General features: G+C 31.8%; 2 protein-coding genes across 8 annotated transcripts in view; both read right to left on the minus strand.

The window, feature by feature from the left end:
• Positions 1-523: 523 nt before the first annotated feature.
• Iml1 (GATOR complex protein Iml1) lies at positions 524-13844 on the minus strand. 6 transcript variants are annotated; one of them, XM_070667021.1, is made up of 25 exons: positions 13573-13844; positions 13066-13473; positions 12868-12993; positions 12325-12796; positions 12045-12241; positions 11561-11844; positions 11261-11487; positions 10968-11186; positions 10738-10911; positions 10513-10656; positions 9284-9292; positions 7593-7810; positions 7312-7517; positions 7025-7199; positions 6692-6892; positions 5598-5693; positions 3687-3757; positions 2990-3100; positions 2671-2878; positions 2340-2448; positions 2055-2264; positions 1800-1960; positions 1558-1726; positions 1159-1472; positions 524-939 (listed from the first exon to the last, which is right to left on the minus strand). In XM_070667021.1, the coding sequence occupies exons 2-25, from the start codon at positions 13414-13416 to the stop codon at positions 742-744; spliced, it is 4650 nt and encodes a 1549-aa protein (XP_070523122.1). In that variant the 5' UTR covers positions 13417-13473; positions 13573-13844; the 3' UTR covers positions 524-741. The 6 variants fall into 6 exon arrangements, with proteins under 6 accessions (XP_070523122.1, XP_070523120.1, XP_070523121.1 ...); XM_070667019.1 differs by lacking the exon at positions 3687-3757 and adding an exon at positions 4774-4847; XM_070667020.1 differs by lacking the exon at positions 3687-3757 and adding an exon at positions 4774-4847 and having other exon boundaries at positions 13066-13490.
• A 125-nt stretch (positions 13845-13969) lies between these two features.
• Positions 13970-16308, minus strand: part of Pym (partner of Y14 and mago) — a 53542-nt gene continuing 51203 nt past the window's right edge. The window contains exons 1-3 of one of the 2 annotated variants that reach the window (XM_070667058.1): positions 15690-16118; positions 15235-15328; positions 13970-15147 (exon numbers count right to left, since the gene is read on the minus strand). In XM_070667058.1, coding sequence (XP_070523159.1) covers positions 14628-15147; positions 15235-15328; positions 15690-15720 — 645 coding nt within the window. In that variant the 5' untranslated portion in view covers positions 15721-16118 and the 3' untranslated portion in view covers positions 13970-14627. Of the gene's footprint in view, positions 15148-15234; positions 15329-15689; positions 16119-16308 lie in introns of those variants that run through there. The other variant, XM_070667059.1, reaches the window with a different exon arrangement.

Raw genomic sequence — 16308 nt, forward strand, 5'->3', positions numbered from 1 at the left:
GTTCCTTCGATAGCTCGAATTGTTCAAAATCACGCGCCCACCATTGCTGGCCCACAGTGCACTGCTGTTGCGTGTGAAAATTGCGGCTGGCCAGGAAAAGGAGGGTTTACGCGCGATAACGCGGCCGACCAGACTGTACTCGTACACAGGTACGAGGCCAGCAGGACGATTATTGCCGCGTACAGTACTCACGGACACGACGTCGACACGATTTCACGCACTTCAACCAGTCGCCGCGACATTTCTCGCGCTTACGCGGGCGAAGATTGAACGGGTCGACGAATGATGAACTAAGAGCAAGGCGAGAAACTCATCGGTCGACTCGATCGTAAAGCGGGTAAAGCTAAACGCGGCGCCATCACGCCATCTCCCGTCAAGTATTTAGAATCGAGATAGAGACGCGCAACTTGTTCAAACTTGAAAATAATTTTCGAATACTGTACGAAACAAATTCATGTAACAAATACATTTTTTTCTAATATCTAGAGATAACTTATAAATTTCGTAAAAAAAAAAATGTTAATTTTAAGTTACATATTGTACTGTAATTTGTATATATTTTTAACATCCTGCTTATAAGAGTTATTAACTATATCATAAAAAACATTGCTGTACAATTGTACTTTCAATAAGTGATTGTTAACAACGAAATGGCAACGACGATTTGATGAAAGTACCATCAAATGGTTGATAACAACTTAAAATAAACTTTGGACGAAAAGATAAGGAAACGATATCTTGCTACTTTGCTTTTGTACACGTTTTTTCCTTTAACTCCCAACAAGATTCCCAAAATTCCTTAAGTCTGTTGTCTCCATTGGAACAAAAGTATCGAAAATCCTGTATAATTTTCTTTTGGAAAAATTCGTCACCCGCTGAAAAAGATAGCGATTTCCATTTGCGGCTAACCATATGATTCCAAGACCACAAAAAACCCATCTAAAACAATTATAATTTTTAGTAATTAAATGAACTTCGATGCTGAGGTAAACAAAAACTGTTAAAAAAGAGTTTAATAGTTTTAAAATTTTTTCATTACAATATAATTAAATATTTTTCTTTAAATTTTATGTTAAAAGATGATCAAATTAAATATCGACAATATTATTAATCCATAAAATTTTACATGATCATTAAACATGTAATAAAATTACTTACTTTTCTATCTGTGCTGTGATCGTCTTTCTTTCCACCAACGTGTCTAGTAATGTAAGCTTCGTGCGGACTAGATTGATCTGGATGAACCGGATATCTTTTCTGTCCTGTATTTCGCCGTACGACGTTAGTACCGGTTCGTGGACGTGGCCGAGTATTTGTTGTGGACGGTACTAATATAAATGCATTGCCAGTGATATGAACGTACTGGCGATCATTTTCAGCACTTTCGACTAAGCACGGTATAAAACCGAATCTTTGTAAAATTGCTTCTTGAAACAAAAATAACCTTTGTGCGTAGGTATCCTCTCGGAATTCTGCACAATTAATATTCGTTATTTTTATCAAATTAAAAGTATTTTTAATAAAATTGATAACACAATGAGATAAATTGAGCCTTACCTTCGAAAAGATGCCGTTTATTTGCCATTAAGCATTCTGTATCGAGCGATATGAAAATAGGACCTCTGAGAGGATCACTCTTCAACGTGTATGGTAGCGCTAATAAATCACTAGGAATCGGTATCATTTGTATCCCGCACATTTGAGCTTTGCGTTGCCAAACAAATATCTTGTAAAAATAAATTATTAGCAACTCGGCATTATAACAAAGAAAATGAGAAAAAAAAATTAATCTTACTTACCAGATCGGCGACTATACTACCAGATGATGCAACCCATTGTACTACGAGTTCGTAAGAATTATCTACTTTATAAATGGACTGATATCTTAAATGACCCCATTCAATCCTGTCACTTTTATTATTAATATCGATATCAAGATGAGTATGTTTATACAATGGCACTAAAAAAAAATTTATATAAATTTATATAATTAATATAATTTAAATAAAAATTTATATATAAAAAAAATGTTGTATATATTATATTTTTAGTACCTGTTCTATCATCCATCGATTCATTTAAATCAATGTCGTCTCTCAAAAAATGTGGAACGTTAGATTCATCAATAGCATCACTAGGTATTGCGGGAGTTGATATCGTCGAAGAAATTGGTTCACACCATCCTTTCGGTGCTCTCATCTCCACCTCTACCCACTCATTTTCGAAACTTTGCAGATTCCCAAGTGGAGCAGAATAGTCCGCAGCTGTTAAATACATTTATATAAAACGATTAAAATTATTAAATTGCACTTTGTTGAAAATCTTATTTCATAAATTACCTTTTTGATTTTCCTTATCGTGCACGACGTGATACAAATAAAATCCCAGAACAAATGGTTGTGAAAAGTCACCGGACGCATGGCATATCAATTTATCTTGAATCATTCCCTATACAAAAATTAATTACTGTAATTTTTAATATACGATAATAATTTTTATTTTAATGTATCCCTACTGAAATATATTTGTAATTCTGTTAAAACTTATTTAGAAATACAATATATGCGATATATATAAACTGAAATTAATAAAATTAATAAAATTAATAATTTATTCAAATCTAAATTATATAATCAACGTTAAATAATAAAATTTTTTTTTTATTTTTACCTTCATTATATTAATACCCTGTTCGACGCCTATTCCGCCTTCTATATGATTGTTCAACCATTGAATCGCATCGGCACTAACAAACGTTTGACTGGGAAGCGAGGGATGTTGAGTTAAGAAGCCGACACCAGTTTGAGGATGTTTCATGGCTTCTAGAATTTCCACGTTTGTTGCATTACTTTTTATCTTAGTCAACTCCTGATTTGCACTATAAACAAATTGCATTAATTATATTTAATATCAAAATGGCCAGAATTAATTTAGATGGACTTAAGATTCTACCGTAAAAAAATAATTAAAATAAGTAATATATTGGTACCTGTCGTCATTAGTGTCGAAATGATCCTGCTGCTGTTGTTCGAGAGACAACGGCAAAACAGCTTCACTGGCAGGCGATACACGTCCCCTGTCCATCACTTTAGAACCAGATCTAAATTATGAATAAAAATAAAGAATATTTATTATGTAATAATATGCAAAAAGAAGATGCAGACTCTGCGAAGCAATTTGTATGTTATCTAAGATAAGCAAAAATATTTTAGTCTACTTTATGTTACGTTTACTTCACAGCAAATCAGATAAAAACTTTACAGAAACAATCCTCCACGCTTTTCTATTACAAAGTGATACTATTCAAGTTAGATTTGTTAATCTTATGATTTTCTTTTTTATAAAATCTTAAAAAAAAAAAAAAAAAAAAAAAAGAAAGATATGAAATGCCATTGTTTTATCGAGTATTTTTAAAATTAAATTTTCTTTTTAATTAAATTAACGTAAGTAAAAATTAATTTATCATAATGTCATTTAAAAATAAAAATATTCATACTTTGCGATTGTGCATTTAACGCACGTGCGAAAATAAAAGAATACTCGATAAAATAAATTTGAGATTAGAGCCCATTTATATTTACATTTGTTATCAAATAAAATGCGTGTGTATGTAATGTCCAAGTCATACGCAATTACTTTCATAATCTTAATCTGAATTAAGGAAGGAATAAAAGAGTGAGACCAACCTGTTTGGCACGTGGCGAGGAGTGTCGAGGCACGTGCGGGCAGTCGCAGCGGTATTCACTACATGCCTCTCCTGTACAGAGGAGCAACAACCCCGTCACTCCCTCACTCACTACCAAAGTGCTCACCCACAGAGCATACATACAGATGCCTTTAAACTTAAGCCTTTACATCTCGTTTGTTCTCGGCATGTTGTATGTGTGCTCTCTGAATCGGGCATTAGTTGGAAGATAAAACACAAAAAGATGAAAAAAGCTGAAAGGTATAGAAACTATGTAGGGAAACACCCTCTTAAACTCTCTCGTTTTCCTCCTAATGCGTTGCATCTGCTCCACATTGAGTGATATTGAGAGAATATTAATCAAAGTATCGTGGCAATTATTATCGAAGCCCACGATGAGCACAAGTGCGGAGTGAGGAGAACTTACTGTAGAATATGTAGTACGTACAAACATTTAAGTGTGTTTTATATGAAAAAAAAACTACGTCAAACAAACCAAAAAAAAGACATGCACGATAATAGTAGAGTCGAAAATGTATGTGAGCTTGTGTCAGATGTATCGGTGCATCCTTTTTTTTTTTACGATGCTTCTGATCTTAGTAAAAGTATGGAGCAATCACCAAAAGCGTTAAACTGAAAAGAAACCGGATTTAATATACCCATACACATTATAAAACAATGAGAATAAAGCGTCAAAGAACAGTTCACCGTTTATAATTTATGCTTCATATCGTCATCGCGCATTTCGGCATCAGACGTTCCTCTTTAATTTTTCTACTTCATTCAAGTCTAACACATTCTTGTACTTAACGTCAAATGCACACTGCAAATATGTAGCACTCATAAGATAATATGCAAAATCAATAAGCTAATTAAACAGAATGAGGTGCAAAAATGTCTCGTTTTAGTGATCAAACATTTGCCGTACATAATAGATCAAGCAAGAATAAAAACCATCGACACACCAATTCGGAACAGTTCACTGGAAAAAAAAAAAAAGAAAACAATAGAGAAGTCCATAAAACTATGCAGTAAAAGATTGGCGCAAAGCAACAATGCTGAAATCATCAAGGTAGACATATTCAAACCTTGGTCTCGGTTTCTCTGGTAGACGGTTGCTCCCGAGTCGCTCCCTGAAAGGAGAGCTGCCGACTAGATTGGTCTGGAAAGTATGATGACATGTATGGGTAACTGTGAATGGTAGTGACCAAGCTGATGATATAATGAATATGTATATGTAACAAGAATGCGATGTTTAACATTAAAAAAGTGTCGCTCTCGTATTAGTCACATATATATGTGTATACATGTATATACATATGTATGTACAAACGAGAGAAGAGTGTAAATCAAACACATCTGACGCATAACGGATAAGCTTGCTAAAAATAATAGATGCACATTCAATGCAAAAATATATCAAGCACGATTACAGTTATCGTGAGATTATATTGTATTGTGTAAGCTGGCCTGATCATTCCAGGTAACACGTATCAAAGAAGCGATTCAATTGAAAAATTCAGATATGCTTAGCCTTAAAAAAAAATGGGGTAAAATTGCACCAGCTAAAAGTATTTTTTTTTTTTTACATCTAAATAAAAAAAGGTTTTTATACGTTTCGTAATATTAACTTTTGTAACTGCTGGTGAGCGTCTACTTTACGCTCTTTGAATAATTTCGACATTTCCTTTTCTGTAAAATTATCTTTTCGCTGATGCAACTTTACTTCATTTGTAATATTTTATATTAAAAATGTTATATTAAGTATACGACAGTCTGTAGAGAATCGAAGATTTCTTTCCAAGAAATTTCTCTTATCGTACCACTTGCAATTAATTAAATGGAAGCTCGTTTAAACGAGAATTCCAACACTGGGCTCAGTGTATCGAGGCTACAGGAGGGGAGGATGTACCTGGTTAGTGAGGAATATCAGGCTCGTGCTGTGCCTGCGTCTGGTCAAATGAGAGGCAGGATCTCTTGGAGGGACACCACCTAGAGCTGTGGGGCTCTGAAACATATCATGCTGAAAACCCCTCCCCATACAAATATTCTAGCTACGTGTCTCTACTTATCTATAGACATATAATATCAAATTTGTAAATCTATTTATAGTAAGTAGAGACTTATTGCACTTTATAAGTATAATCTTGATCTGCTATTAACGGGAATATTTCACAAAGACTTTGATATGTATTTCGGAACGATCGTATATGTAAGTATAGGGGTATAAGTATTATATCATTAAGTATTAAATTAATACCGCTGAATGTTGCTATTGTACATGTTATAGGCCGACGTTAACGCAAAGTGTCAAAAGAAGCCGTGCAATTTTTTTTTAGTTTCCTAATCAATATCGTAATATCTTGTATCTTTTCAGCATGTTATACAGCAATACTTTATCTACAATTGATAGAATTAGGTTTTATCAGAGATCATTATTTCGCTAATACGATTTTATGCTACAATAAATATGCTTATAGAAACTGCGTAATTCGAAAGTTAATAAAGTATAAATAATTAACAAAAGCATTAAAATAAATTTGTGCAAATCAATCAAATATGAGCATGCAACATTCAAATATAATACAGAGGAGATATTTCAAAAAATATTAATTTTATATATGATTTTTTCGTATATGTCACATATAAAAAATGATTTTTAGGTCTTTGTTCTTTCAATTATCGGAATAAAAAAAAAATATCGAAAATTTATCTCCTCAAATAGTATAATTTACAACAAAACTATCAAGCAATTTTAAATAAATATCAGGTAGAATAGAATATTTGCAATTAAAATACTTATAAATATAACAAGATGTCCCAAAAAAAGTTTTCGTTTTTTTTTTAATAACAAAATTTTGTTACTGTAATGTAATTTACTTTTTGGAACGTCTTCTATTATCAATCCAAATATATATTTAAAATTTCTAACAAATAATTAATAATTTAAATATTATTAATTTATCTATATTATATATCTACAAAAAATTAAAAAGAAAAAATTACCCAGTTTTTATTCGGATTTGGCCGTCGTATTTTGTTAAGCCATCCTTCGATAAAGCGCAAAAAGCCATCCATTAATGATGCCTGTTCGGAATTACTGAGCGGGGTATATATGTCACATCTTGAAGAACCTTCTAAAATTTTGCGAGTCGCCGGATTATTATATGGTAATAAAAATACTCGAAATCTCCAATATTTGAGAGCCTAAAGAAAAAAAAAAAGAACAAGAAAAAGGACAACATATTTAAGATCTTAAAATAAAATAATAAAAGTAATTTCTTAATAATAGTAATCTCTTAATCACGTAAAAAACCATTTTTTTCGAAATCTACTTACTTCTACTAAAGCAAAATCAGTATGACCTCGTGTGCAAATATAATGATCAAGATAATTCCAGTTATAGGTCTCAAGTTTTTCTGTAGTAAAAGACACCCGTGAGAATTCGTACGTGTCGTGATGCGGAGCATGAAATCGATATTGATAATGAATATTGAAGGGTGGATAAGGATGCCTGTAAATGTAATTAATAATTTTTAATACTTGTTACTTGTTGGTGTAACACGTTGCATTAAAAAAATGTTAATAACATAAGTTTAATATAAAATAAATTATATAATATTTACCGTGGACGGTATCTTGTGACTGTTATAGAATTATCAAATAATGATATTTTGTGAAAAATTCTCCCAATGCTAAGTAGATATTCTTCTTTAGGTTCGGACTCTGTCTGTCTACCACGTATTACTGTGCTAATTGCAGGAATGGCATTGCCGCCAGTGACGTTGCTCTGATTCTTGTTAAGCGATGGTAAAATTATTAGCTGGAAACCCTTGAAAATGCAATGTTTGTAATTATTCCAAAACACATAAGTACAAGTACACAAAAATGAATAATTTATTTATACTTGAGCCAAACGCTGTGAAACCAGTTCTTTAAATACTTCCACAGTTGTAAGTGGTTTTTTGTATATCGCTCGCTGTTGAGCAAAATCAGCGTTAACGTCGTCCGGAAGGAGATTATAGTCCGACACGACATAATCATTTTGCAAACTTCGTTTGTCTGGGAAATAATCAGTAGTGATGGGTAGACACGCCGGTATTGTTAAAGATTTCCAGTCAACTCCTATTTTAAATAAGATTTTAAAGTAATTGAAACAATTAAAAACATTATTTTATGGACAAGAAGAAATAAATAATTAACAATTTTATAATACTGAATAAAAATTAAAATTGTTTTTTAATTTTTTACAGATATCTATTTCTTCTTTACGTAACCACAAAGAGTAGATACTCGATAAAATGGCACTTGTTGCAAATAGACAAATATTTAAAAGAAGCACTGTATAATTATTGTATGTATAACATTTTGTATGCTAATTTCTATAAATTCTATAATAATTAACGTTAATAATTCAGAGATTTCAGATTTTCGAGCATCTACTGCATTGCTAATACAATCTCCCTTTACCAACAGAAATAGTGTTCAATCTGCTTTTTGGCAGAAACTACTGATATATATTTTTCATTATACAGAATGTTCTACAAAATGCATATCAATAAATACTAGCACAACAATTTTCAAAAATTTAATTAAATTTATAATAGTTAAAAAAAAATTTTCTTATAAAAAGCTTGTATGGAAATATAAATTAATATTAAAATTTTTTTTTTAAACATTCCGTATATATATATATATAATTTAATCTTTATCATAATAAATCTCTATTAATAAGTAGACATACATTATTTATTTCATACACATTATATGTATACGCAAAAAGAAAAAATTTGTATTTTATAAATGCTAAAGTTATATGATAAAGATTAAAAATCTCTCTCTAAATGCATGCTCTTTGACAGTTATTAATTGTGATGTGCTTAACAATACATATTTTATAGTGATATATCAGTTTTCAGTTATTAAATCACATGTGTAACACAATAAATAACTAATGCATCTAAAGTAGATACATATCGTCTATTTTTTATTTCGGTGCAATAAAGTTACTCGATAGATCTACAGAAAAGAGAGAATATAATGTAATAAGCGTTTCTAAACAGTTATGTATTGTAGATATGCTACAACATATAAATGTAAAAAAATTAAAGGTAATATATTATAGCACATTGTGTCGCACTGCGAGAAGAAACAGAACATAATATTTAAAAAATATTAATAATGCGAAAAAGTATAGTGTAAGCTTTACGGGAAATAACATATATCTACTAATAAAAACAGCAAAAGAGTGCTACAAAATATCTTGCGAAATGCTGAGCAAAGAACAAGCGGCGATCTGTGCAGAAAGCTGTTTATAAGGAAGACGTTAAGTTTCAACGTGAAGAATGGTTGAAAATATCAGACGAAAAAATATCTTTTATATTAAAAAAAAAAAAAAAAAAAAAAAAAACGTGTTTAAAATTCTAAAGATTTGCTGTACATACATGCATCAGAAAAAACAATTATGACAAAGAAATGATGAAGAATTGTGAAGAAACTATTTAATAATAACGCTTCTACTTTGGGCTAACGTCCCTAATATAATTAAACAAATGTATACCATAACCGGATCAATCCCTAATAGTATATAGCGCTAACCTATGATTGCTGTAAAACAGCACAAGTGACATCATAGTTGTACATCACACACGTATCAATGCGTCCAGCGTTGCATCCCAATTAGACGTACCATAGCATGGAAATAAAAACATTATTCGTATCGATTTTGTAAAAATAAATATTGGATATTTTCAAGAATGAAAATATTTCTTTTTTTGCGAAAACCTCTCGCAGATGTATGAAATAAATATATTTAGATGTAATTATCCGATGATACAAAGGTGCAATTCTATGATAACAGAGCGTAATTGCAAGATTGAGTTAAGCAAAGCTATTATAAAAAAGAAAAAAACTACTTTACTCGTGTAAAATAAATGAGAAAGTATAAAAAAAAAAGTAAAAACAAATGTATTATTAAAATTTTTAATTTAATTTATCATTAAAGTATATTTTGTATTATAAATACGATAATAATTGCTTTTAAAATGTTTCCAAGTATTTTCATTCTTTCATAAATATTAAATTTTAAAACTTATTAATTTTTATACGCTATCTGATATTAAATATAGATTGCAGCTTTCATTGTTGCATTATCTATAAACAGGAGCACCTCTTGTAGTAATGAACTGCATGTCAATAAAGAAGACACACACACACACACACAAGAATGGAGATAATTAATTTTAATTACTTAGAGCTGTACTATAATTCGAAGCTAAAACCACAGGATTACTCCTGTTTATTACATATCAATATCTTATTCAAATTATATTAAAAACTCTGTTTAAAATATTATATATGATTAAAGCACAATACACACAATACAAGAAGCATTATGTTTCTTAATTTATGGATGTTGAACACTGGAATTATGTGTGTTATGTGTAATGTAAATAACTTGTTCAATTAAATATTTTTTAAATCTTATTATTCTTTAGAGGATTATTTAAGAATTCTCTCTTTACTCTGTAAGTTTATTGACGATCATTTTAATTCGATAACTTTGTTGCATTTTTGCAAGGGCTGTAATGCTTTATTTAGTATAATATTAAATTTCGAAATATATATGCTTATTTTAAGTAACTTAAAAATCGCTTTATATTACATTAATTTTTAAAAATTAATTTAGTAATTTTTTAAATTAATTAATGTAGTAATAGCAGCAAAAAATTTTAATTAATGTTTAGAGTAATAATTTTTGTATTATTTTCTACGAAATATATAAACATATATTCAAAGAATTATTTTTAAAAACTTGAAAAGCAAACCTGTTGTTAGAGCAGGTGTCCATTCCTGTTCACCGGTAGCACCCCATAATAAAGTAAGACTTCTATTCGCCATAATTGATGAATTTGCAGTTTTGTCCCCATTAGTTGTAGGAGGATTAAACCGTGGCAGTTTTCCTTTGGTATCTATAAAAATACGAATTATATTATCTCTTGTATTTTTTATCTATTATATTTTAAAGCCGTTCGTTAATTCTAAGTACTAACGATCTTGGAATCCTATTTGAGATGTCGATCGTGAAATCTGATTTGAACTGTTTGTTCTAATTTCCATTGAGGACCCACTTATGGTAGTAGATAGTGTAGTCTCACTTTGCGACTCCAATGTTTGCATTGGTATAGCTTGATAGTGATGTTGCTGTATTAGAACTCCTGTAGGTCCTATAAAATTGTATTAATAAATTTATCGTCTTAAAATAAGAATAATTAATACTTACCTTTCGGAAATATATGAGTCCACCGTCGTCTGTTGCTAGTAAGTTTAATGGTAACGTGAGATGGATCGAACGGATTGATTAATGCCCTACCGGGCCTAAGTATATTCGTCGGTTGAGAAATTGAGTTTGTCGGACTACCGGCGCTACCGACAATAGGTCTAAATGGCGGGGATATCTCAGAATCTGTTAAATCACTTTTAACCGGTGTTCTCGATACACCTAAAACAATTAATTAATTATTTAATAAATCTCTTAACTGTATAACTAATTTACCGAGCGTACTATATATTTACCAGTTCTATCTCCATTCGATTCGATGTTATCGTCATCTGTTTTGTGTGGTATTGTTATCGCTGCACTTCGTAAAGCAATAACTGGCGGTGAATGTGTTTCGGGTGGCGGATGATGTATATCGGGATCTGACATTTTACGTTTCAAAAGTTTTAATAAATGGCCATTATTATGAGTTTCGAGGCACACCACGCTCGTCTTTTTTCTCCTTGTATTTATCCTTTGTACACTGAAACAATTTAGTTTTATTATTAAATATATTAAATATAATAAATTAAAAAAATAACTTTTAATTTATGTACCTTGACGTATGAACTGTGGGTAGTTGAAACACTTGTGCATCGTAAGCATCATAATCGAATAGTGTATTATGTAGACATTCTCTTGGATCTTCTTGCAAAAGTCTGGTCTTGCAATTTAATTTTTCGTTATCTGCCGAATGCTTTAATACCTTCTGCGGCAATTTTATTCGCGGAATAAATGTGGAATAAGGAATTTTTTTATTTGTAGAATAAAAGCTGAGATTTATCCAATGGGGCATACTATAATCATCCGGTGCATTTATAGATGAATCTTTGTTATGAAACTGCAATAAAATATTAAAAATGATATATATTATATAAATAAATAATGTATATACTATTGCACCCGCGCTCAATCGTTCTTTCTTTCATACTCACTTACTCTGCGTATTTTTGAGATCACGCGCGTGCAGAAATACGATTACGAAATTCATGCCGAGCAGGAACAGGTGCAATAATATATTTTTATATGTATTTATAATACCTTCAATAATGGAACTGCATGAAGCGGTTGTTCTCCAACGCATACTAAATCACTTCCTACCCCATTATCAATAATTCTCTGTTTTGTTACATTTGTCAGCTCTCTGTCAACTTCAAAAACTCCAACTCCAGGTGTAATAACTACAGATAATTGACCAGTTCTATCGAAACTACGATCTAAGTAATGTTTTTCAAAAACTGAAAAAATACCATAAACACATAATTATAAGATGTAAAATAAATTAATAAATTACTAAATATTTTTATCATACTTTACTTACCATTTAGAGACATATTTAACACTTCCAGAAAATTGCCTTGTGCAGCAGTAGAATTTACTGCCTTAGGCATATTACTACCTGGCTTCTGATGATATTCCAAAACAATTTTTTGATAATCAGTAAACAATTTGCGTAACTGCACCAAGATATTACTCCAATCCTCAAATCTTTCATTTTGTACTGCAACTCTGTAAAAATCTTCATAAAATCTCCCTCTATAATCATGTTGCAAGCATTCCCTCATATGGTTTGGAAATTCTTCCAAACTGGTAGCATTGTAAAAAGTTCTTGAGAACAATACAATGGTAACCTCGTGATTGCTACCATTTTTTTTCCATTTTTGAAATAAATCCGCTAAAAATCCATTAACTGCTTTCTCAAAGTAAAGATCTCCATGTATGTCAAAATCCCACATTTCAGAGCTCATTTGAATGAACAAATATACCATACTGGTAGAAGATCGAAACACAACCTAAAAATAAAATATTTTATAAGAAAAATAAAATAAAAAATTAATATAAAAAATTATAATTAAGTACAAACTTTAGTATCATTGGTTATGACACCACAGGCGACGCGATCACCCTGTGACCACATCTCATATACTTGACAACGTATACTTCCACCACAAAACTCGATCTTCTTGTTAATATATACGCATGTGTTAACCTATAAAAATCTTTATGTATATTATATTTTCGACAGAAAAGGCAATCAATTAATAAAACAAAATAATAGTACCAAGCTGTTTTTCAATCGCCACATTTCACTGCGTCCCATATACTGATCTTTGAAAGTCAATTCTATGGAATCTAAAGCTACATCATCGGGATTTACTATGTTCATATATACATCGGCGAACGTACGCAGCTGAAACATCGATGCTACGTTATTTTCCACGCTGATAGTTTCGCGGCCTTGGAGGTCTTCCTTGAAGGAAGTAACTTGCAACAGCAAACGGCTGAACTCATCTTCTGGGTGGTAAATTTCGACGACATCGCCAGTTTTTATACCGGGATAATCTTTCGGATTGAAAATCAGATCTTCTCCGCTGAAGTTTTTCTGATGCACTATGAGTTTAAAAAGCTTCATACTTTATTCGTCATTATGGATCCGTAAAGTTTTACAAGCAGTGCATTGCTTTTATATCTGTAAAATATAAACGACTAATTAATAGAAGGATTTGCGTAAGCTTGGCTTCTCAATTTAATTCTTCTTTATGTATTTCCTTAGCTTAAATTTACGTACACGGATATATTAACGTAACGATGCTTCCGCCGACAATCGTGCTGTAAATCTTCGATTTCTCTGTGAAATTACAAACATCGGGATCGCGACATCTAACATTGATTTGACGAAACTAGAATTAAAATTGACAAGGTGCGCTGGTAAAGTCGGGTTTGAGGATCAAAAGGAAAAGTTTTTGATAACAGTTAATATAATACATTATTTTGTTATCTATAGTATATGTGCCTACGTACGTAAAAAATGTGAAAAGTCAACAATTTTTCTACTGGTAATGGTCATACTTGGTTTAAAGTGAATTTACATTTGTACTGAATAATCAGATTCGATTATTAAAACTATTCACGAATACCTTTATATAAATTATAAAAAAGTAATTTATACATATAATTATATATAATTATTATATAATTAATGGTACTTTATTAATATAATAAAATTACTATTAACATAAATTTACGCGATTATTTCGCAAACACTTATTTCTCACAAAACTCGACAGTTTTTATTTTTAAATAATTTCGTGTTTATTCGCTATAATATAAATCGACAATTTATCTTATCACATTAAATGCATCAATAACTGCCATTAAAACATTTTTACAGACATCTGTATTTCTAGATCATCGTGACTGCTAATATAAAATTCATCTAAAACAAATTTTATTCTCTTAACCGATTTGAATCATGATGTGCAGAGGATTACTTATTTAATGAAAACTTCGTTTGTCTTTATTAAAACTTTCACGTAAGTTCTCTTATGTACATAAATGTATGCAGATGTATGCAAATTCTTGTTCAAGTATTAGAATCGTCGATAATTAAATATGATTGTACATACATATATATGTATCAATATTATCAGTCTACACCCTGTGAGTAGAAAAAAAAAGAAGATTGATATAAGATGAAATATTAAAATTGCAATGTAAATGTCAAGAAGAACAAAGATTTTTCCTTCGCTATATGATAGGATTCTTATCGATAAAATTTTACAACTTGTACCATTTTCCAATGGTACTGACAAATTCGTGTGAAAGTTTCAATTGTATATGGATCTATAAAGTAGCTTCTAATCTTTTTATCTCCTTAGAGATTTCTATTTTCCGGGCAATTTTTTCGAGTATCTCTTTGTCGGGATTTTTCAGGGCACCAGATTTCATTTTATCCTCTAACACTTCAATTTCCCTAATTTTCTTTCGAAGATTTTTCAATCTCTTTTGTGGATCAGTCGTTTTTTGTGCGACATTTGAACTGTCCTTGTTTACGCTATTTGTCGTGGTGGCCTGTTTCGCAATAGCCGGTAGCTTATCAGAATGGCTTAAAGCTTCTTTATGCGATTCAGGCTCCGAGATCGTAATTTTGGCTAATCCTTCGGTAGCAGAGTCTACAGCTTTTGATTTGTTCTTCTTCTTTTTCTTTTTAGATCCTTCTTGGGTTTTTGCTTGCATACCAGGTATTACCTTATTCTTCACTGCTAAAGCCTCTAGCTTGGCTTTATGTTCAGCTATAAATTCAGGACTGGCGCCAACAGGATATAAGGGCTTTTTTATTAATTGTTTTCCTTTGCTTTCGTATCTGAAAACGAAGTATAAGAATATAAGCATGACAAATTTCTAACAGGAAAGTTATCGAAATATCGGAGGGCACATCAAGATTACTTACAATGGAACTTCTTCCTGAGGAATATATCCATCTTTCACTCGACGTTGCTTGCGCCACGTACCATCAGGTCGTTGACTGGCCGGGATAAACGTACCTGAAACAAAGCGATATATTTTAATAATAATATTTTAACTGCATTCGCATAAAACGTTGGCACTTATAATCGCAAGAACGTGTCTAATATTGCACTAAAAAAAATAATAAAAATTTATAATGGTCAATGGAAAACGTTTAATACGACGGTCAGCTTGGGGGAGCACATCGCGGGGTTTGGAACACGTGAAAATTACCCGAGGTTTACCGGCCTAACTATAGCGCATGGATATAACGGAACGATCTATTATTACGCAAAGCTGATCGTTCTGCACTTGTTTACAATGACCGAGGTTAGAGCCGGCGCGTCCCGCGAGTACGCGGCTCCGTTCGCAGCGCGGTGATCATTTACGGGTCCTTACCGGTCTCATCCTTGATGTAAGTCGACGCCATCGCAATTGCCTCGCGAGAGCGCGTGCCTCCGGAAAATGTAAAAAATAAACGTAAAACGTCCTCGACTATCAGCGTGCCATCCTGCGATTTCACTATATCGTCTACGGAGCGAAATCTCCGACGGCTCCTCTCCTCTGATTTCGATCGCAGACTCGGCAGGCGAGCCGACAGGTGTCGCGACGAGTCTCGTTCCGGTTTTCGTAAATTAACGAGCGAACCTCGGTCGGAGACGACCACCGCCTAATACCTATTCCTCTCAAATACTTGTGCAAGAGGTTAGGGTTGAGGCTAAATTAAGATTAATTAAACTTTATCCAATTACGGTCTTTTATATAACTTGAGATAAATATGACTATACGAGATGCTGCATTGCGCCAGCTCGAGGCAAGAATTTTGTTTTATTAATTGTCACGACGGTCGGCACAGAATGTTTTTCTTTTTTTTTTTTTTTAGACCGCTGTATTTCCTCTCGTTCGCGAATTGTCGCGAAGACAGAATTAAGCTTCTCCTTAATGAGCTTGAACGAGTAGCTCTAACTTTTTATTTATCTAATCGTTTTAGAAATATCTGCCATGAGTGCTTAAAAAA

Source organism: Cardiocondyla obscurior, linkage group LG15 (genome assembly GCF_019399895.1).
Source record: "Cardiocondyla obscurior isolate alpha-2009 linkage group LG15, Cobs3.1, whole genome shotgun sequence".
In the NCBI taxonomy this organism is placed as follows: Eukaryota; Metazoa; Arthropoda; class Insecta; order Hymenoptera; family Formicidae; genus Cardiocondyla; species Cardiocondyla obscurior.

Coding starts and splice junctions, on each gene's coding strand:
- Iml1 (XM_070667019.1), bottom strand. CDS start 13,416: ATGAAGCTTTTTAAACTCATAGTGCATCAGAAAAACTTCAGCGGAGAA. Junction 11,187..11,260: donor ATCGAATGGAGATAGAACTG/GTAAATATATAG, acceptor TAATTGTTTTAG/GTGTATCGAGAACACCGGTT. Junction 7,518..7,592: donor TTTCACAGCGTTTGGCTCAA/GTATAAATAAAT, acceptor TGCATTTTCAAG/GGTTTCCAGCTAATAATTTT.